We start from the raw sequence: 23,647 nt of genomic DNA, 5'->3' as shown, positions 1-23,647 counted from the left end.
CATGTTTACAGTAGCCGCTTTTATCCGGATAGTTGGATCATGGAAAGGACCGGGGAACTGACTTTTCCTGTTTTTCTTGCTGCCTGGACACAGGCTACAGTCTCTTTTTCCTTTGGATGCGATCTGATTTGCATTTTCAGCAGGCGGACCAACACCGGAGCTAACTTGCATTAAAGTGTATGTAGTGTAAAGTATTCACCGCTAGATGTCAGTAGTTATTCTTTCTAATGTTGCCATGATTGTGTTTAAGGACTGATGAATAAGTAAAATACAGACTACAGCTGAAAGTTAAAAAAAAAATAACTACCTTTTATAAAAAGAAGAAAAAAAGAATATTTTCGAAATCTGTCAAAAAACAATCAAACAACCTGATTAAAATAAAAATGACTACATTAACTGAACTTAATTCAAGCTTTTTACCCACATTTGAAGCCACTGAACGTCTCTGAGAAGTCAGAAATTAATCAAGTATCACATACAACCACTAAAATTAGTGTTGTTCAGGAATGCAGTAACAATATTCAAGCATATTCTGGTGGAATAACCATAGTAGAAACAAAAAATTTTGTAACAAGCAAAACTTAATTTAGGACTACTTTGGTAAACCTGACATTGGAAGGTGGTGTGAAAATGTAAACGCTCTACATAAATTACACAGATGTGATACAATGCAGCTGACAGTAAAAAACACAAAAATATTATATACACAGAGATATAGATTATACACAGACACACACTTAAAGTGTTAATAAAATAGGTCCAAGAATGGATCCCTATGGAACACCTACACTGATGGCAACGCTTTTAATCAAGTTCAAGATCTTTCGTGACACAATAAAGTGCATTTTTTCTGACTCCAGGTCTGTGTTTGTAATAACTTAAAAACTAAACTAAACTAAACCATAAAACACCAAAAACACTTACAGTTTTTTGTATATTAATTTTAATTTACAGAACATTGTCAAATTGCAATACATTTAGTGCAAATAACACTTCTGATGTACAACTTAGAAATATACAAAGTGTGTAGATTACTGACAAAAATATCAAAATTAAAAAGACTAAATGCATTCTTCAGCTGACACCGCTCATAGATTTAGCTCTTATCATTATCTGCAAAACAATTATCCAGATCCCTCCTAACCTCAAATCTCTTTTTTCAAACCATGCAGATCTACTGACTGCTAAACTCCCAACTATTGATGGCATTGAACACAGTCGAAATTGAAACCTTGAGGTAAGATGATGTGAAATGCTGACCCTCCCCCTCCCAACCCCACCCAGTTTGATTTCAGTGTTGATAAATGCACGTCTGGTGGCTGAACAGTAGAGAAAGCCAGAACTCCTGGCGTCTAAGGCATACTGGGGGTAGTTTATCAGTCAAAGTGCAGGAAACCACTGCACGGTAGTGTGGCATCTGAAATGTAAAATCATCTGACTGAGAACATAAGGAACACATTATAAAATGATAATCCTATTTAACATTTAATAACAATTCCGCTTAAAAGCAAGCAGGAGTAATTTATAAATCTGACACTCTTGAGTGAACAGAAAGATTTTCTTTTCCCTGCCTCACCAGGGTCTGAAAATAGAGATGAGAAAACCTAGAGGGTACAAAATGTATTCATTCAGCTCTCAAAGAAAGAGAGGAATCTTCAAACCAGACACTAGGGCCGGTCCTTTGCAAATATCTGTCAGCAACAGCATGCTGACTGACAAATACATGCAAATACCGCAACTTAGCATCTAACTAACGACATCATCTGGATAGTTGAAAATATTGTCCAACACAAGTCAATTAGACTTAGTAAGTGCTCCTCATCACTCTTGTTGTATCTAATCTGCCCATTTCTGTCATCAAATTCAAGCATTTAAGAGTCAATTCACATTTATCACAATTGATAATCTATTTGAAATCTTACCGTTTTATCTGTACAATACATTGTGTCCACGGTGTTCTCTGAAAGCTACTTTATAACAATCTAGAAATGTAAAGACTTCAAAGCTTTAGGCTCTGACCCCCCATCAAACTACAAAGAGTCGTCACAAGAGGATCAGCAAAAGGCAAGAAAGAGGAAATAGTGTACCACACCTCATCTGTGCTTTCACTGTAAGTATCTGTTCTCTTTCCTCTTTCATGGTAGTTACTTTAGCAGCAGCAAAACAAGTAGCTGTAATACTAGTGATTAGAGCAAACCCCCCAAAAGTTCAAGAAAAGTTTAATCATAGTAAATGTACAAAACAATTTACAAAAAAAAAAGAAAAAAAGAACCCTAACAAAAAAAACAAATAAAAAACAAAAAGCAAATTATCGGTAACAATTTGAAGACTGTTTAGGAAATGTTTCAGCTTACGTACAAACGAACCCATGACCAACAGGTTACAATCTAAGATGATAACTACTGATCCATTAGGGCCAAAAGCAGTCTCATCTTCAAGCAGCACGTCCTGATGGTGCGGTGACACGTGAATGGTCATGTGATCTTCAACAGTCACTTCAACAACGCAGTCTCCCCAGCAGGTGAACTTGGCACCTCTGAAAGCTGAAATGAGCAGGATTAAAAGAATACAAAGAATAAATTGAAGTAAGTGTATGGATCTGCTGGCTGATTCAAAATAACAGATACGACATCAACCAGGAGATATCTCAAATAGTGTAATAAAGTCAGGATACAAAACAAAAGAATACAAATACAACTAAGTATAGAAGATCCCGCTGCTAATAACAGTGTTTCTGTGGTTACCTGTTTAAATTTAGAAAAGGATAGGCTTCCCAGCAGTTTTCTCCTGGACGTAGGAGGTGAAGCGTTTGAGGAACTTGGGATATTCTCTCTTGGCCACGGCTCTGAGTACTGATGCTGGAGCCCAGCCTCCGGGGTTTACTGCAGCCACACAGGAGTGAGGGAATAAAGACAAAGATGAAAACAAAAACCAATGTGTTCCTGCTGACTTATGATAAAACAATTAACAATAACTCAGTGATTCAGTGCACAGAGAGCTGTAACTGTTTAGAGGTGCCCTCTAGTGGGAGAAGGAAATGTAAGATTTATTAAATGAACATCCTTTGAACTGCTCAGCATCCCTGGCAATAAACTGGCTCAAGATTCCCCCTGCAGCGCTCCTTTATGTAACAGCCTCTTAGAGAAGAGGCAGCCTGGACTGAAATTTCAAAGAAACCCAGACTGTGTGATCCATGTGTCAGAGCAGCTGTACTAAGTTTAAAAATGCTGTTATCAGATTGTTTCAAATGAGGATAAAGGTGTATATTCATTTGTAACTTGTGACACAAGATGTTACCAAGCTAAAGATTGTCACATTGGATCCAGATACACTGAAACTACTCGATACATAATTTTTCTTTTAAGGCCTTTTGTTGTCTCTATATGTAAATCAACAATAATTTCTTTGTCTGAACCATTTAAACTGAATCCGAGGATCAACCCAGCTGATATACCGTAAATGTCGGGCTATAAGCCGCTACTTTTTGCACAAGCTTTGAACCCTGCGGCTTTTAGTCAGGTGCGGCTTTTCTATGGATTTTCCATGATTTTTGTGATATCGTAAGACGATTTGTTTTGTGTGTTCCGCTGTTGTACGGCACTACGTTGCCTGGCGGAAGGATCGGGGTTCAAGAGTGGTATGTTAGTCACATGTCCGTCCGCCAGGCAACGTAGTGCCGTACGAAGTAGCGCGAAAAACAAACTTCAAAGTAGCGCTACGCATTCAGCGGGAGTCGTGGATGATGAGCGGCGATAAACTTGCAAGTTATGCCCAAAAAGCAAGTTATGCCCAACTCCACCGGTGGATTCTGACAGCGTGGAAAAGTGTGAAAACATCCACGATCACCAACGGATTTTGAAGGGCTGGACTGCTGCATGATGGAGAGGAGGACACCGCCACGGCCCTTCTGAGGGTGTTCGACTCTGACAATGAGGATTTCTTTGGTTTTGAAAGTGACAACGAAGGAGAGAAGAAGAGTGGATGACGAAGCCATCATGAGCCTGTTTGTATCCGACACTGGAGAAGAGGACTTTGGTGGTTTTAGTGCGTAGGAAGAAGAGAAAGATGGTGGTGAATGACTGACTTTTCTTCTTGTTAAAGCTGTGTCACTGCACCTGAGCCTAAAAGGTAGGCCGAATCTATTTTTCTGGTGTGCTGTAGGTTATTGTTATGTACTACATGTGCAAATATGTACCCATAACTTGTTTTTCAAAATATTAATAAAAGTGATGTCTCCAAACAGCCATCTCTTTCCTGACAATTCCCTTTGTGCATATTCTCTTACATATGATAAGTCAACATTGAAACACCTGCGGCTTTTGGTCAGGTGCGGCTAATGTATGTACAAAACAGGATTTTCCCCTGATTTTAGCTTGTGCGGCTAATATTTAGGTGCGCTTTGTAGTCCGGGAAATACGGTATGTATATGTGCCAGCTGGAACATTCCATGTGTGCTTTTCTTATTTATTGCCTAGTGTTTTTTCATATAAAGTGGGGCAATAATGAACTTGAGTTTGATTACTTACAAAGAAACAAACAATTTCTAACTTTTATGGTAGTTTCATTTTGAAGGAGAGAGACAAAATATCAAGCAAAAAAATCTAGAAAAACATGTTACATAAATGTTATAGATCATTTTGCACGTCATTGACTCCTAAGTATTTGATGCTCTACAATCCAGACAGATTTCTGTCTCCCACACTGATAACAATCAGTCAGTCATTTACAGAAAGCAGCTTGCTCGGTGTATAAAGCACACCTGTCCACAAAATCCATTCCAACCTCTCCATTACCATGGGTGAGACCAAAGAGCTGCCAGAGGGTATCAAGGACCAGATCTTAGACCTGCAGACAGGCTGGAATTGTCTACAAGACCATCAGCAAGAAGCTCAGTGACTGATGGTTATACATTTCTCAATTTCTAAATAATCGCACCAACAGTCATCCTCAGGTTGGAGCTCCAAGATTATGCCTATGATGTGAAGATGATCACGCGAAAGGTGATGGATCAGCCCAAAACTAAATTGAAGGAGCTTATTAGTGATCTGAAGGCAGCTGGGACCACAGTCACCATCAGCAACACACTACACTGCAATGGACTGAAATCTCACAGCACTAGAAATCCCCCTGCTCAAGAACGCACATTTACAATGATAATAATATAATAATAATACAATAATTATTTCCCACCACTGTATGTGTAGGGACACATGCAGACTGAGTAAAACTGAAAAACTGATTTGAGGTTTGGTTGGAGCCTCTGGCATTTACAGTAGGTTGCATTATAGCAGGATTGTTGTTGCTACACAGGTTTTGTTTTGCTGGCCGTTGATCTTGCCTCAGGCACATATGCTAAGATCAAAACTAGATGATCTTCAGAGGTACTTACCATTGGCAATATAGTTGATCTTACACATGATGTTGTCTCTGCTTATTTCTTTGTCACCCTCTGGTGGGCTGACCAGCGTTTGGCAGATCATGGCAACATTGATTTTGGCACGAACACACCGGTTTGTGGGCTGAAAGTTAAAATAGACAAATAAATACAACAATAATAATAATCAAAAACAAAATACAAACAACCCCCCAAGCTAACACAACTCTTACTGTAGATGAACTGACAGGGTGAGTAAGATTAATGCTGTTCTTCCGTTTCGCCCCAAAAAAGTCTTGTTTAAAAAAAAAAAAAAAAAAAAAAATGTTTGTAAAAGCTTTAATGAACTAAACACAGTACTTTGATGTAAACAAATACAAACATGCTCAAAACAGTCTTTGTCTGACAAAAACACAGTTAATGCATTAAACCTCAAATCCAGACCTAATTACTCTCTGACAACAATCTACTTGCTATTTACATTAGTGTGCATACTAACATAATATATGCAGAAGAGGCTGATTAAGGCTGATTTGATAGGCGGACACAAAGTGTTGATTTCAGAATCTAACAGTGAAAATCTATTATCCCAATTTGCTTTCTGTTTTTAGGTGGAAGTTTCTTATCATTGAAAACTAACCACAGTATATAATGCTGTAGATACTGTACTCCAGTGTTTTGCAGGCAGGCACAGACAGATTAAGCATCTCAACATTTGCCAGGAAAGAGCGTGTTTATGACAGCAAATGGCTCCCCGAGATGGAAATTTATCCTGGAAACTTACTGTGTGTTTATAGCAGCAGAATTGAGGCAGTAACTGTGAGACTGTCTCACAAAGTCCTCACTTCTCTTGGCACTGCTAACTTAGTGTTATATTTGGACTGTTTCATCATTCAGAAGCATACCAAGATTTCAATGAGCCTGATATGTAATCACTCACTGTGCCAGAGTGTAGGCACAACAGCATGTTTAACACCACTCAGTCGCTGAATGGTATCAGAGAGTTGGGCGGTTATATGAACACATGATGGAAAACAATGCAAGCCTCAGAGGGTTAATCTTACAGGGGCGTCATCGTGGTCCACAGAGAAGTTGCAGACCAGCCATGTGTCGGGGTCGTTTTCATTTCTTGGTGGAATCATCCTGATGGCTGACAGATACAGCACATCTCTCTGAGAGGCAGGCCACACTCTCTAAAACATGAAAGACAAAATTCAGCAGGCAAATCAATCAAAAACAGGTGGTTTAATGCTACTGATGAAAAGGCACCATGTACTCAGTATACCTTGTGTGTCTGGTACACAATGATGGCATTATCAGAGAGCTTTTCCACAACGTGGAAATTTTCAATGGTGGCTGTGGGAGGGAGAGTTCACATCAGGTCATGGCAATAACACAACGAGAGTCAAATAGTAATAATATGTTGGACTAAAACACAGATCTTACTCTCCCAGTCCAATCGGACTGCAGTGTCCCAGAAGTAGTGGCAGACCTCATGTCCAGTTACCCCCTTCACAGCATGTGTCGCTTTGAGGGGATCCAGGACGATGCCGTTCTCCTCCACTTCCCTCCTGTATACCTGTTACACAGCACCACAGACAGAATATTATAAACACACTAACAACTTCACCCGTTACTAAAAACTAAGATGATTTTTCTCAGGCTTTTAAAAGTTTTAAATCACCATAATAACTTTTAAAACATCAATGAGATTTAAATATTCACAGCATTCTCTCTCCTCACCTTCATCTCTCCTTCTTCTACCACCAGTTGCCAGTTGGCATCGCCCCCCACCTCCTGGATGGAGTAAGCCATGTGATTCTGCACAGTTTCCTCCACCTAAGAGTCAGATATTGATTTAATGATATGTTAGGCAGTCTTCTCCTGTTGTTACCAACAAGGCACAGTTAGAGAGGAACCTGAGGTTCCTATGCTCAGGTGTAATGATTGACAGCCCTGACCAATCAACACACCTTCCACCTATGCTGCTATTGTTTAACAACATAGGAGGCATGAGGAAAACTACTGGTGTGTCAGAATCACAGGAATGTCTTAAGCAAATACATTATCCACAAAGCAGTAGCCAAATAAATATTAGGCACTTGATACTGCTTGGGGTGTTATTTAACATCTCAACAATGAGTTAAAAATATAGTGCAAAGCTAGCCTGGATTCATGCCTGTTCATGCTGTGGAAGGAGAAGCGTGCAGTGAAGAGAGGAGGAGGAAATGAACCAAATTCCTAACATGCACAGAAGACCTACTTTGTGGTAAGGACAACTCAACCTGCTCTCTCGGGAAATTTCAACTCTGACTAGGTAGGTTTTCCCCCCCCTCATGGGTCAATGTACAGCACAATGTATAAACACTAGTATACTATAATCCTCAAAATATTAGTGAAAACCTGGAGCGAATGGTTAGTAGACATGCCGTTTGCTCATGCTCTCTCTGATTGTCATGGAAAGCAGCAGGCTGCTCTTAGCTGACCAAGCACAGTACCTGAGGGCTGAATCTGTGAATGTCATCTGAAGCACTGATTAGCTCGATCGAGGACAAGGAAGAAGAGTGGCTATAGGGCTGTACAGCGGAGAGAGGGTTGAAAAAGAAAGGAATAAACAACAAATACTGAAAAAGACACCACGGCAGCAGAGCAGAGGAGAACAACCACAACCTGCTAAAGTAGGATTTCATATGAAGCCATCATGTTAGCTCTTGAAAAACACTGCAGTGGGCACAAAATGATTGCCCCACAGTTAAGACATTAAACAGTTAAGATGACACATGACCACATCATGAGTAATTTTTCAGGAGTCAGCACCAAGTAGGCAGCTCACACCGGCTGTAAGCTGCCTTTGATTTTTACAGGAATGATTAGGCAAAGAAAAGAGCAGCAACTTGTAGCCTTAAATTACAACACAGTGGGATAGGAATAGGGTGAAAGGTATAGTGACAATAAAAATATGCTGCGCACCTTGTTGGCAAATCTGTGTGTACCGATGGTGGAGTAGGCATCACTAGGGGAAGCCAGAGTTAGTCGAGGTTTTCTGACCTTCTCTGACTGGCACTGAGGGAAACAGTAAACAGAAATAGACACTTGTTTATAGATTAATTTATTGGAGATTCATGTTTTTGAAACATGTCCTGACTTTGCGAGGCCCATTTAGGTCTTCATCACACCTGCTCCTCTATCTTGTCTTGTCTGTCCAGTGCAGCTTCCACTGCATCAAAGAACTCCTCTTCATTGATCAGACTGTTGGGCCCCTCCTGTGAACAAACAATAACAAGCACACAATGTCAGAATTTGTGATTCCTGTGAGAAAAGCCTCACCCAAGATTAAAAACAACAGGGATGTGCAACATCAGGAAATCTTCCTACTGTCGTCATCTAGTTTTTATCTAATCCATTCAGCTTATCTGATTTCATTGTACCTCGTAGTCTGGGCCTCCATAGTGTGACTTTTTCTTTAGTTCATTCACAGCAGACTTGTAGGCATCTTCTACTTTCCTCCTCTTTTCCAGCTCCTACACACACACACACACACACACACACACACACACAACACACACACACACGAGATGCTGTTATGGTTAGTTCAGCTGTATTGAAACTTTGAATAAAAACGTAGAGCGTGTAAACACAGAAACCCATTGAACCAGCACTGTAGCCCTAGCCTTTTCTTGACGTCATCCAGCAGAAGGGCATGTGACAACACAACCGTCCACTGCAGTCCGATTCTACTTTAAACAGTTTTTAACCTGGTAAAAAAAAAAAGGTGTGATTTCCAGCCAAGCACATGAATTGCCTGTTTAATTCACCGCAAGAGAAAGGTCTCCTGTGTCGTTTTTATACAAGCAACTTCCTCCCCAAAACCAAACAGAGTTTTTTTCCAATAGTGTGTGGACAGAAATACACTGTTTCCTGTTGTGTGTTATGTCTTACTTCAGACAATGTCCCAGCCTCATTCTCATAACATTGTCAGGAGTTTGTGTGGAAACATTTCCTGTCACACCAAACACTATGCTTAAATTAACAACATGACAGGTGATTTAAAAAAAAAAAAAAAGAAAAAAAAAATCATAAAAGTGAAGTCAACTACCCCATTATTCAGCCATCTGTTAAACAAGTTTTAAATATTTTAATTGTGTGTCTATAATGTTATTTGCCAGGGACAAAAACTGTCATTTCACACAAATAATCTCAATGATTGCTTGAATAGAGAACTAAAGAAGTTGGACTATATTCCAGTGTCACTGTTATAATAAAATCTATCACTTAAAATAACAGGAATGCAGTAAATCGCCTGTCTGCAAAAGAAGATGAACAAAAATACAGTCTAACAACTTGAACTGCAGGAAAAAAGATACTTAAGACAAAGTTTTGACGTACAGCAATTACAAAAAAAACAACAACAGGTAAGCTGAATCAAACAGGCTCATCTATAATACAAAACAATTAAGCTCTGACGAGATATTATTAAATGCAGAAAAATAAGACACAAAGTCAAAGAAACTGAACAAAGTGCAAAGAGAGGCCTAGATATATTCCAGAAAACACAAAATAACCAGAATGTGATACTGCAGTAAGTTGTGGACAACCAGGACCCTGACATACAGAGACCTACTGTAAAGAAATGGCCGTGGGTCTGCAGAGGTATCCATTTTTGTGTCTGGTGTTTGAGCAGCTCTGTCGTCCTCCTTTGTAACATTCGCTTTTGCAAACTTTGCCTTGAAGTCCGAGTACTCATCTTCTAATGTAAACTTCAAGTGTGAGGTGAGGTGTGTCCTGTTCCTCTGAGTGTATGCTAATATACATCAAAACACTGATAACTTTGAGGTAGTGTCACTCAGGTATTCTAACTGTAAAAGGCTTCCCGGCTTTGAGGGCTGGGCAGGAGCACACCTACCTTACACAGGGAAAAGAACTGGTTTGACGAGGTCGGATTATATGAGCTCTGAAGAGCATTCCTTTAAAGACACAGGCCACTCACTGAATATTAATGAATATGAGTGCGTTATAGGAAGTCTGACTTATCCATGTATTTACCAACCCATATTTGCCAATGATGCTTGGTAGCAAGTTCACATTAAACCTTTCAGTGGATAGTTGGATTATAAGGACGGCTGAAATGATTTTTCTTGCTGCCTGAGCATAGTCTCCAGTCTCCTTTTGTAATGAATGAGATTTGCTTTGCATTTACAGCAGGTGCTTGGATGAAGAATTGAACTGCAAAGCATCTTGCAAGCAGTTTATTTCATTAATATTTCCCATAGAATATAAAGTGCAAGAGCAGAATCCCAGAATAATGAGTCACTTAATAGAAGACGCACACAGACTGAAGAAAAATAAAGACTGAAAGATTGAAGAAGCACATCTAAACTAATAACTCCAAAAGAGTCAAGTCTACACTATTTAGTCAAAGCTATATATTTAATACAGAATCACCTTGTAACCTTTCCAAAACAAAAACTGCACCTTTTTAATTATAAATGTTACAATACTGTAAGTATCAAGTCTAGACAACCGAGTGTTGCATCACAACCTCAGAGACAGAGCCCAAATGATAACATCGAGCTCTTTAAGGGAAATGGAAGCAACACTCAGCTCCTCAGTCAGCAGCAGTACCCACAGCGGTGGCTGCAGACACGCCCATTGGGGAAACTTTACTCTTTGTCCAAAGCCGTACCTTGTCCAGTCTTTTCTGCCAGCTGTCTTCTCGTTTCGTCATCAGCTCGATGCAGTGTGACAAAGTGGAGAGGATGCCTGCTGTGGTGGCTTTGAAAGTGATGGCTTCACCCTTAAAGTCTATCCCATTAATACCTTTAGGACTGGCAGGAGAAAACACTGGCACAGAGAGGAAGAGAGAAAGCAAGAACAAAAATAAACAATGGTGTTCACACTTACACTGAATTTGTTATAATCAAGCCAAGTAATGCAATGGAAAGTCAAAGAGTATTTACAGATAGACTCACATTTCTCTTTGCTGCCATTATTGTTGTGATTATATTCGCTGTCAGGTCTCGCAGAAGTGGGAAAGTCATCGTCATCATCCTCTACTAGTTAGAAAACAACAAGCAGTCATAGCTTCATCTCCCTGCCCTGCATAGTTATTAGTGTATAACTTATAATATTTTAAAACCTATTTCATGTTACTGAATAATCCACGTCCACATAATTGCAGGTAACACATTAAATATCTTTGTGCAAATAAACAATTAGGGTTGTGTCTGCATTGTAATACAAATTCAATAAACATAGTACAAATAAAAAACCTGACAGCAAATTTAAACCCACATAATGTCTTGTTAAGTTATTGATTTCTGAATCCTTTCTCAATGAGCATTACCTACTCTCATACTGCATGAAACGGATAAAAAAAAAGATCTCTGTTAATGTTCTGCTTTGCTGTGCCAGTAAACAACAAAGCCAACTCCCCCACACTGCTCCAGAGATCACTGTTTTACAAACAGAGGCAACTCAAAACAAATGTACATCTATTTTTGAAGTAAATCTGATGCTATGCAAGGTCAACAACTGGTATACCTCTGTCCCTCTGAAATTCATCTTTGGAAACGGCATCGGCACAGGAATCAAAGTACTTCTGCAGGGTGTCTACTTGTCTGCACAGGATGTCTCGGAAAGTTTCCATTTCTGCAAATTTCTCACGCAACCTGTGCCCCTTCTGAGCGGGGGGGGGGGGGGGGGGAGAAGACGAAGAGATGCAAACAGGAAAAAGATAATATAAAAGACTGAAAAAAAAGAAAAACGAGATGTCACGCTTAACCAGATCTTTCAACTCAGTCACTGATGACGATGATTTACCTTGAAGGAGGATGTAGATGTGGAAGACAAGGCACTAGCTGCTGAGGTGAGAGACAACATGGAACCATGACGCCTCAGACTCGTCTCTGAACCGTAACCAGACTCAGCCTGCAGGTGCGTGGGAATGTGGGAGGACAGCAAGAGAGACACGAAACAAAAAGGTGAAGAGACAAAGAGGAAGGAACAAAAGATCAGTAAAAAGGCACATTAAACAAACTGCAATATAATAAGAAAACCTGGTGATCATCAAAGTTAGACATAGGGAGCTCAGTTCCTGACTAATGCTGAGCTGGACCCGAGCAGGACCCACACCTACACAGAAACATTCCCTCACAGTCTGCAGAGACTGGCCAAGGTTGACGAAGAGACATGCAGAAACCCAGCCTTTAGGCCCAATGCGTGGTGGCTGAGTAACCATGGAAATAACTGTCAAGCTACTTTAGTAACTTCACAAGGGTTTCTTGTAACTATTGTGATGTGTGTGCTAACATGCAGTGTATCGTTTCATTTGAAATGACAAAATTGATTTATGACCAGGATTTAGGGAGTGGCAGTGATGACATCCGTTCTGCAACAGCAAACTGATGACTTCACGATTCCTGCACTACTGAGTCAGCAAAGTAAAAAGAGATCTATATAAATATGTAATATATATATTTTAGTTTAGTAAGTGTTAATACCAAGCCAAAAATCTCTAAAGCTGTACATGCCACACACAGTTGTCAAAGTGTCCATACAGACAGCAACTTCATAACCCATATTATTAAAGCCTCTCATTTAAATGCGCATGTTTCCTTACATGGAATGTGTGTGTGAATGTGTGGATGACTGGATATGTAAAGCGCTTTGGGGTCCTTAGGGACTAGTAAAGCGCTATATAAATACAGGCCATTTACCATTTACACAGCATAAACGGAAACATTATTTTGCCATGGTGGTAATATGTTTTAAGACTCTCAGGTGATTTCCCAAGGTTTAGTCATGGCTTTATGTCCAATTTTCCACTTGATTTCAAAATTAAGACATGGTTGCAAGCTATTTCCGTTGGCTAATTGGCATGCAGAAAAATTTCCTAACGACAGAGAGCAAACTGAAGAGGGATCAGGTGACAATCTTGACAGAGCGCCCACGTGAATTCCTCTGCTGTAATATCCCACGGTGAGAGACTGAGAAAACCGACATCAAACAGCGGCAACCAGGTAACGATCTAAGTGTTTAAAACCATAGCAACAGAAAACTTAATCACTCAATAAAGAGTTTGCTGTGATATTAACATCATGGTTATTGCTTCACAGTTGCATGCCTTCTGCAAGCAGTCAAGCTGCAGTTTACATCTGTATCTGTCTGCACATGACCTCTTAGTTATCAAATGTCAATACTTCATGAATTTATTGCAGATATTTGTCTAAATTTTAGTCACAAACCTTTTTCCAGCAGCCATTCTCACATGAAATAGGTGATTAAAACACCACTGAAGGTTTGTACTGTTTAGGTACAATGCTTTAATTTATGTGATTCATGTGTGTTTATCTATCATTTCGTATTAAAATGGCTGCTGTAAAAACAGGCTGTTCACTTATGAATTCTTGAATTATGTCCAAAAACACTTCGTAAAGTTGTGGTGAATTGTTTCCGAGATGTAACATTAGTGAGAACGAGCTGGACAGGCAATCTCAAAACACGATAAAACTGACATATTAAAGCATGTATTTAGTACAAAGCAGTATATAGCTTCTCTGTTTCAAAAGCTACACAAAGACAAGATTTAAGTAACAACCAGATTTACTCCTCCCCTCTACCAGTGTTGTGATTAACCTTTTACAACATTTGTATTTTTCATACAAGACACACATTATCACCACACAAAAAACACCACAGAACGAATTTAAATTCAAAACAGTGACAATAAAGCACCTTCACTTAACTAACCACAGCAACATTCATTGAACTGTACACTGTAATGACACAGACTACACACACAAATACACTGAGAGTCCAAAGTCAAAGCAACTGTTTGTTTTAAAACAATCTTCTGCTTTCGGGCTGGCTGTCACTGGATAGCCAGCAAAATGTAAACATAACTTAAAAAAAAAAAAAAAAAAAAAAAAAAAAAAAAAAAAAAAAAAAGAGAAGATTTTCTAAATCTCTACCCACAGAGAGCAAAGCTTCAGCGTGTCAATGCCGAGCCACAAATATCAATATCCAGATAACTGCCATAGCAACTGTATTTGCTGATGGATGTCTTAGAGTAATAATGACTTTAACAAAACATGAAAATTTATTAATTCTTATTAAGAAAGCCAGTGAATACACTTAAGAGCTACATGGGTTAATAAAGTTTTGGCAAAAAGTGTTACAGATATCTTACAACAAAATAAAAAACAAATACATAAATGCAAAAATAAATAAATACTGTAAAAGCTGATTTAAACTGCTAATATAATAATATCCCAACTAAAAATCCAGTTTTAAGTGAAATGCGACATCCTCAATGCTTTCTAAACACTAGAGCCTTCAATCTAAAATATATTTATTCTTTTCTGCATTTGTTGCTAATGCAGATTATTACATTTGATTGACAATATATAATTACCATTTTGTGCAGATGACAGATGTTATTTTTACAGTGTTGCTAATTTGGTACAAACAGAAAAAGCAGTAAAGTGCAATGAAGCAATGACGAGACCAACCTGTGACCAGAGACTGGCATTTTTATGTTGCATGACAACCATGCAAACTTAACTCCACTCATTCTCGACGAATGAAATGGCGTCCTGATCTGAAGGTTTTATAATGTTGATGCTGATGAAATGAGGGTAAATGTGATGTAAACTCCTCAGAGATTGTCGATACATCTGAGGTTAGCTATGAGCTATGCAGTTTCGGTCTAATTTCCTACTAATAGTGACTAAGGCTGGCATGCAGTGAAGTTCATTAAAGAGACTAGTTCTTCTTATATCTCAATTTAAAACACTACATGCAAGCACAATAAAATTTATGCAGTGGGGGCAACGGAAGAGATGGATCACATCATTTTTATTTCCATAAAACTAGAATCATAATTAAAGATTTTAGTGATGGGTGACAGGGAGCAAGCAGCATGCCAAAGTGCTAAAAGCCCACCATCCGGCCATTCCAACAGCCAAAGCAGAGCAGGACACTGCGGCAGTCCCGGCGGTTTGCTGGCCTCAACATGGCCAGCCACTTCCCCCAACACTCCCAATGTTGTGACAGTTCAGAAGCTTTAATCCGGTATTCCCGTTTCCCCGGACACACCTCACTATTAAACAAAAGGAAATAGGAGGAGGAGAAGAGAAGCCATGCAGGCTTTAGCTCAGCTCATCAAGTAAAAGAACAGAGCTACAAGAAAAGCAAAGGAAGAACAGAGAAAAGCAGTCATTTCCTCCGTAGCGAACAGAGACGAGGCAGACACTAGCTGCACCGTCTCAGTCAAAGGAAGGAGTCTTCTAAATTCCTTGGTAGTGAAACGGAGTCCCCTGTCAGTCAGTCCTTTACAGTCACACACATGGGCTCAAAGACAAAAACACCAACATGCCCTCCACTCTCGCTGCACACAACCATCAACAGACCACACACCCTGATATGTGAAACCTTTTCCTCTTGTCCGTCCTTATGTCCGGCATCCATCACTGAGCAAGCAACCGTGATTGTGTGTGTTTGCATGGAAGAGTAAGAGCGAGAGAAGGGTGAAAATGAAGGGTGCATGCATGTATGCATTAGAGCGAAACGCAGGCTGTCTGGGGCTGTTTGTGTAATAAACCAATAAAGTATGGGTGGGCGAGTGAAGAAGCATACTGTATATTATAACAGAGAGAGAGAGAGCAGCAGAGAGTGGGAGGCAGGGGATAATACTTGTCTGGAGCTTTACTTCTATCTACTTCTTTCCTTTTATCTCTCCTTTACAAAGAGATGTGAAGGGACCAGTGAAGTTCAGACAGTCCTCAAAACCATCCCAAAGAAGTGGCAGCAAACCCACAAATAAAACAGTAAGTATTCCCCCCCCTCCCTTATATGACCCCTTTGAATATTCCTAAATGGATCAGCCTTCTCTGTGCAAAGGAGTTTTATGTGTCCCTCTTGATTTTGTTGCTGTGAGAACAGGCGATTAAACAAATGTATTATTCATCGAGAGCGGCACTTAACGTCCCCACATTTAGCACGACTTTTCCCACCACCAACACAAACACACCCACACATAAAAACACAAATGGATTTGCACAAAAACTACCTCTGACCAGCTTAATTTTGCCACGGTGATATACATATAATAGCCATTTGCTTTTGGGGTGTTTAAAAGCTGGAATCATTAGTCACCCCACATTAAAGCAAATTAAGAGTTGTTAAATACTGATTATTAACTTGCCCTGTATGAATTTATAAAAGTGGCACACAAAAAAATAAAAAAATAAAAAGAACGCCACAAAGTAGAAAAGGGTGACCTTCAACGATTTACACTGAAATGCACTGCTATCACACTGATGCTGGAAAGATGCTGTTATGTGTGTGCTCTATTGTTGCGAAGAAGTGTTGAGGACTAGGATAGAAAAAGAACCTACAAATGAAATATTTATATTTATAGCACATGTTTTAGAGTTTCAGCAGAAACTTTAGTGTATGCTAGTTAGCCTAGGAAACACAGACAACAATATTCCACATAGTGTACACTGCATGATGCAAGTCCTTCTTTTTCCAATTGGGAGCAGTACAAACACTACAGTAATGCTGAGGTGGTGCTTCATTAAGCTCACTGAGGTTGCTGTGGGTTACAGTTCAGACATAACTTTGAAATACTCTCACACCCTTGTTAATGGACTGCTGACCTCAGGTCACTCACACCCACACTAAAAACCATCCAGCAGGACTCACAAAGTGAACTGACAGCACTCTTCGGTGGAGAAGCACGGCTTATGAGAATTCATGAAAAAGTGAATGTTTTTTGAATGGTGCGTGTTCACTGCGCTACAATAAGAACCACTATAAAAACAAGTCTCTTACATCATTTTGGCATGGACCATGAAATGAATGTACCACCGATGTAATGCACTGCAGTTTAAAGAAAGGCAGTAGTAAGTTAACAACAAATCTCCATTCAACTTCAGGAATGTCAGTCTGTCCAGTTAGGAAGCATGCTGTTCAAGTCAAAGTATCAATAGATGCACCGGAGAGGCAACAACCCCCCCCCCCCCCCAAAAAAAAATAGATTTCCAGCTGGTGGCCTCTTTCCTTGTCACTTCTGAGGAGACAAGATGGTACAACAAGAGATCTAGACAGGGCTGTAGAAGGTCATCAACTCTGCAGCAGGATCTGCTCCTTTATGCAATGACAAACAGATGGAGCAAGCCCTTAACATGACCTCTAGAGGATTACTCGTGTACATGTTTCTAACCAAACTGTCAGAAACAGACTCTATGAGGGTGGCATGAGGGTCCAGTGTCCTTTAGTGGGACCTGTGCACCATGCCGCTCATATGGCTTTTGCCAGAGAACATGAGAACTGGCAGCTCCACCATTGCCACCCCGTTCTCTTTACAGATGATATTGCAGGCATGTGCCTAACAACTATCATCACGCCATGTGGTATGGTGTCATGACATTGGTTATCGTCTTACACAGACCACACAGTTTTGGGGGAGGAAGCTGTGAACGTGTTTACATAAAAGAGACAGTGTTTTCTCCAGATGACCAATGAGGAATAGGGTTAGAAAAAAATGTATCGAATTTAAAATGTATAACCTGCTGTTACGCTTAAACTTTACTTGAAGTAAGTAAAGGACAAGTATAAAAAAAAAAAAAACCCACTAACTTAAATGACTTACTTGAAAATAATCTTTTAAGGTCAACAAGTGCTTTAATCAGCCGAGACACTGAGTGAGACACACAATCAAATGAATACCTCCGGTAACTTTGTAACTTTTGCCCCAAAACTCAGAGTTAAACCTTAAGTTCCCTGACTAACCCCACAATCCGCTTCCAAGTAGAGGCCTTGGGGCAACTGTGTATCAACAGTCTGAAGTCATGTGATCCGAAGTTACACAGTCTCAGCCTTATAAAATGAAGGTCCAAAATACCAACACACACACACACCTAAATACAACCTTTCAGACACTACCTGAACCATATCCAATTTGTTTTACAAACTTTATGCTCAGAGGTGATATACCATTAACCAGATGTCCTTGCAGAGAAAACAGCTGCCTACTATGTAACAACATCCCCACATCAACCCCTCACTCTTCAGATTCCTCACATTCCCAGGGTAAAGAGCTCTCAGTATGTGTGTATGGGTCTGATTCTTGCCCTGACACACCCTGTTCACTAAGAAAGGAAACAGATAAAACTCAAAAAAGGGAAAAAAGAAAGAAACAAGCCTTGAACTCAAATTCAACTCCAATGCTGAAAAAAAAAAAAAAACAAAACCCAACAACACAGACAGCAAAACTATTTTTAAGTGATTACATCAACAAAAAAGGAAGAAAAGCTAACACAATACTGCTTAAGAAACACTTTTCTGATTCTCAACAAGCTCCTGCTGTCTCTGATGACAACAGGAACTGAAATCATGTTACCTAAAATTAATCTGTCAAGGTAATGCAGCTCACATGCAAAAATAATATAATCCCAAGAAAGTCTGTATGACAGGCAAACAATGATCTCGAAAGAAGCTAAGGAGAAAGTTTATTTTAAAATATGCAGAAGAAAGAGAAAAATCACCAAACTGCTCACCTTATGTAGTTCTATCGACTCAATCCACTGGAGTCTGTGCTCGGGATCTTCGGCTCTGAGGTACCAAACGCTGTCGTTCACGCTGACATCAAAACGACACTCGTCAAACTCATGAGGCTGTGCAGAGAGAAGGCAGAGCGCATGGGTAGTTATTAGAGTGCATGAGTCAGAAAATAAAATAACCAGAAATTTGAATATCAAAATACAAATTTCAATAACATTTTCCCTTAATGAATAACATTTCTAAGGAAAGCGCAAAATCCCACTTTAGCACCTCTCTGTCTGTGGCAAAGGATTACTAACAATGACACATTCCAGACACATATGGACTTAATCAGCCACAGAAATGCATATGCCATGGAATAAAGACGGATTTTAATTAGAAGATGATGTCTTGAGCCTGCTGTCGTAGCCCTTAACAACCGTAGTGGAGCAGCGCTACATAAAACAGATTATTCCAGCACACTGTCACCTGACCCAAGGTCATCATAAGATTTCCGTCAATTTCTCAACCAAGTCTTTCAACTATTGCACTTCCACATTCTACAACACACCCCACCCAGCTCCAGCTACTAGCCGCCTCAGGCACCAAAACATGTGCAACAAAGAATTCCCTCCTTTCCTCTGAAACTGGAATTTGCTTACAGCTGAGAAGAGATCTGCAACAAGTAAGACACAGTGGGGTTCAATCTCTGTCCGTCCCCACCCCCATTTTCCCTATTCAGCAGTGTTCAGAATACAGCTGCTCTGTCAGCTGACAAAATTGTATGCTGCCAAAGTTTAATTAGATTTGCTGAATGTTGCTCATGTGCTGGCTTATTTGCAGCCACTGACAACAGCAACACACAACTCTGGACATCTATTGTCAGCCTGCAAAACTTTATGTAACATTGTAGTAATGCTTTAACGCTGGTATTGCATTTCACAGCTTGTATATTTAGAATGGGCACAAGCATGGGGTGGATTTTTATGACCCTTAAATGCTTTTTACTGAAGTTCCTAACAAAATCAGCGCTGCCGTATTCCCTTACCAGAAACAGTCGGATATGAAAAAAGTGCTCCTGTTTTAAATTTTCACTATAAAGGTGTGTGCAACTTTGTGCCCATCCAGCCATGATTATAGCTTTGACAAATCCAGTTTATCTTGCACTGCTGCATCAGGCACAGACCATAAACCTTCCCTTTACAATGAAGTTTATAACGCTTTCCCTATGACTGGAACGTTCTCTTCCCCTTTGCGTAAGCACAGCTGTATCTACACGGCATTAGCTTTTTTTTTGTTTTTCAAACGTGTACATTTCTTCACGAAAAGTCTTATCAGTCCACTGATAAGACTTAGTCATTGTCAGATCCTAACTTTTCCTTCTTGTGACATTTTACAACGCATCTGTGTGCATCAGATTAATTTAATAATATTTAATACAAGATATACAAATATTAAGTATTACTTATACTAGATTAACTCTTAAAACTGATAAATGGTGGGAAAATGCAATGACATGTACAATCAATGGGAGCTTCTGGTGTCGGTCTTTACTTACAAGTTGTGTATCAGTGTGTAGCTGTTACATGGGAGCTAAGAAGCAAAGATTTGTTTGTGCATTCCTGAGTCCTTAGACCCCGCTTTAGTGGAAAAAAAAAAATAGAGGCAGGGAAAAGTTTGGGTCATGTTGCTCCAATTACTTGTGAGCATGTGTAATAAAACTGTGTACATTCTTGGTTTGGCTACTATAGCGCAATTACAAAACAACCGTGCTCCATTCAGGTCTGCACAAGCATAGGAACTGATATTATGTTCACACCAACAAGCAGCAGGACCTCACTGTGACCTTCTTAAGTTGTACTTTTAAAAATCGTGTAATCCTATTGAACACAGCTGCGCAAATTACAGTAAAACCAATTGTTTGGCTTCTGTACTTGTATGATCAGAGAGAGAGAGAGCAGTGAATATTTAACCAGGGTGGTAGGTCTCAGTTTATCTGACTAACAGGAGGCCAGAATAGGAAGAATGTAGGTCCAACCTCTACAGTGTGTGGTCAAAGCTTACATCTGAAACCCTGGGCAAACGCTAATTTATAGTAGATAACAAGGGCCACGAACAATTGATAGCGCTATGATCACTGAAGCAATGTTCCCTTGGTATGCTCAAATATCTATCTGTAATCTCAACACAGCCTCAATATAAGTTAATGTTCACCTTTCTGTCTTAGAGGAACATGGAGAGCGTGTGCTAAGAATAAGAAGAGATCAAAACAGGGAGACCTACTAGAGAAACAACTATCCTCTTATGAGCCCTCACTTACTGAAATGCTGAACAGGTGCTAAGCTCGCTGTGATGTTGGCCAGTTTAAATACTTACTGTGATGACTGCCTTGCTGAGGCACAAAGAGCCCCTGCAGCCGTACTCCCGTTCATCCTCCGACTTGTAGTAACTCAAAGTATTGTTTTTCAACACAACCCATCGGTCCTGCCACCCGTGTATGTAATTTGTCCACTGTAAACACACAAGACGTGAAGTACACAGTTACAAAGCTGCAACACGCGCTCAGCAGGTGATCTAGTGCAGCAACACTTGCACACCGATTAAATTAAAGTTACCTTGCTTAGGACGCCTCCAAGCTCCAGGGGCTGCCCGGATTCCGGGTCCACATCCTCATCCGAACTGGACGATGAACTCTTCTCGGACATTTAACTCCAAGTTTACAAGAAAAGTTGAATCTGATCGTATCAGTGCAACCACGTAGCTCGACGCTAGTTGCTGGATTCGTTGAGTTAAAATACGGTTGCAGAAACGTTCTTCAACTTAAGGTCTGCAAAATAACGTTAATTGGCCATTAATGGAGAGTACAAAACAGCGTCTAGGTGGCGTAATATACCTTAGGTCACTGACAGACTTCAACCGAGTTAGCTTGTCTGGCCACCACCTACTCTGGAGGTGACAGCTGGATCTGATTTTCTCCGTTTTGCGTGCTTTGTTTTGAAACTGACGTCGTATACCACTGAGACTAGCTAACTAAGTTAGCGGTGGCTATCAAATGACGCAACTAGCTAGTATTACATTAACTAACAACTTGTGGTTGCGCTCGTTAGCTATCTTAGCTGCTGTCCATAAGCTCCTGCTCGACATGGAGGCCTTCGGGGAAACCACTACACATCAACTTCCATCTGAAAATCGACGAGCAGCGGACTGAGTCTCTGCTGTGGTTCCGCAGTTCAGTTAGCAGCAGTGGAGGACTTTCGGGTCGAGGGGGGAGGAGCCGCAGCCACGCTTTACTGTGTACGACCGCCGGTCACCCCCAGACCGGAAGTTATATGTGTTTGAATAAAATTAAAAGCTGGATATTTTTTTTAAATCAAAAGTTTCAAACATTGTATCACAAATAAATAGGTATTATAAGTATTTCAAACGGGTTTATAAGATTTACTGTTAACGTGTGTGCTTGCTTCAAGTTATCTCACTAGAACTTGTTAGTGATATAATTAGTATATAATCTAAGATAAGAAGAAAGAATAAATAAGAAAAACTATTAATAAAGTTGCCAAAATGGGAAATGACATTTCTCTAGTTAAAAGTAGTTACGTGTTAAGCATTTTTAACACCAAAATCAATCAGCTGATTCAGGCTTTGATCATCAAGGCTCTGCCCAATAGGGTGATCTGTAGTGGGACGATAGATCAGATCAAAAATATGAAAAATAGAAATAACAAAAAATAGAACAGTAGATATTGTCCACTGTTGGGTGTATAGAACAAAAACTGTAATAATGGATAAATGTCTGGTTAACTCTAATAAATAGGTTGCATTATTCTTTACTTGTATAATATATATATATATATATATATATATATATATATATATATATATATATATATATATATATATATATATATATATAGTTGCTGCATAGTCTCCAATGACTACAACTGTATGTATAAAACAATGTTGTATATAGCCTAACTTTTTGTGTAGACAAACATGATTCTTCTACCTCACATACAAGCCACAGGAGGAGATTTTTTTGTTACCCACAGCAAGAATCAGTCCAATCAAAAGAAGCGGTTTACATTTAACACAAGAAACCAGTAAAACTGGAATAAAAAAAATCTATTTGGCATGACTTCTGATCACAGGTAGGAATAGTTAACACGAATATGTTTTGTGTGAGTGCTATAGCACTCATGTTTCATGTAAATGTGACGCCACATAAATATTTACCTTGATATTCGTGTTGTGAGGATCTGTTTCGTTGTTTGCAACGAAACTACATTTCACCCCACCTGGGTCTGGGTGCAATTCCCCCCTCCAGGGGCAAGGGTACCTAGACCCGGTTTGTAGAGTACGCTTGGGGAGTGTGATTGTGTGTACAGCGTCTCTTTATGTCTGTCTCCACGTTGGTTGAGTGTGGAGTGAGTGCATATGAGAGCATGAGGGTGGGAATGGATGTTTGTGTCTGTGTGTGCCTGTATGTCTGTGTCTATATGTCAGGTTGGGTATCAGACGCCACCTCTCTGGGGACACCTCAGGCCCTCCAAGGTTTGGAGGCCTATCTCCACCCACCACCACTTCCCCTGCCGGTGGCGGACTCCCTCAGGTGTCGGTGTGTTGGTGGTTCTTTGTGTCTGGGGGTGGGCGTCCGGGTACACACCGGCTCACTCCTTGGCGGCCGCTTGTCGGGGCCTGGGGCCTGGGGCTCGCTCGGGCCCCTTTGGA

The 23,647-nt window shown here is 40.0% G+C and overlaps 1 protein-coding gene across 3 annotated transcripts; it reads right to left on the bottom strand.

Moving 5' to 3' along the window:
- Window positions 1-926: 926 nt before the first annotated feature.
- Window positions 927-22,181, bottom strand: LOC308404146 (ceramide transfer protein-like). 3 transcript variants are annotated; one of them, XM_080894040.1, is made up of 18 exons: window positions 21,535-22,181; window positions 21,296-21,430; window positions 18,937-19,053; window positions 12,194-12,301; window positions 11,915-12,053; window positions 11,344-11,427; window positions 11,058-11,215; window positions 8,803-8,895; window positions 8,551-8,637; window positions 8,345-8,437; window positions 7,873-7,950; window positions 7,118-7,213; window positions 6,821-6,953; window positions 6,660-6,730; window positions 6,439-6,567; window positions 5,390-5,519; window positions 2,745-2,882; window positions 927-2,543 (listed from the first exon to the last, which is right to left on the bottom strand). In XM_080894040.1, exons 1-17 carry the CDS (start codon window positions 21,622-21,624, stop codon window positions 2,755-2,757), a joined length of 1,869 nt encoding a protein of 622 aa, XP_080750166.1. In that variant the 5' UTR covers window positions 21,625-22,181; the 3' UTR covers window positions 927-2,543; window positions 2,745-2,754. The 3 variants fall into 3 exon arrangements, with proteins under 3 accessions (XP_080750166.1, XP_080750167.1, XP_080750168.1); XM_080894041.1 differs by having other exon boundaries at window positions 11,344-11,424; XM_080894042.1 differs by lacking the exon at window positions 7,873-7,950.
- Between the last annotated feature and the right edge of the window lie 1,466 nt (window positions 22,182-23,647).

The sequence above is a fragment of the Rhamphochromis sp. 'chilingali' genome (genome assembly GCF_963969265.1).
Source record: "Rhamphochromis sp. 'chilingali' genome assembly, chromosome: 10".
Lineage (NCBI taxonomy): Eukaryota > Metazoa > Chordata > Actinopteri > Cichliformes > Cichlidae > Rhamphochromis > Rhamphochromis sp. 'chilingali'.
The sequence above is the reverse complement of the archived record's forward strand: the minus strand, read 5'-3'. Positions and strand labels throughout refer to the sequence as shown.

Bases quoted from the DNA above. Each gene is read 5' to 3' on its own strand.
- LOC308404146 (XM_080894040.1), bottom strand. From the start codon at position 21,624: ATGTCCGAGAAGAGTTCATCGTCCAGTTCGGATGAGGATGTGGACCCG. The intron at 7,951-8,344 runs GTGCGCAGCATA...TCCGCTGTACAG, and splicing joins CACACAGATTTGCCAACAAG to CCCTATAGCCACTCTTCTTC. The intron at 6,954-7,117 runs GTGAGGAGAGAG...GCTGTGTAACAG, and splicing joins TAGAAGAAGGAGAGATGAAG to GTATACAGGAGGGAAGTGGA.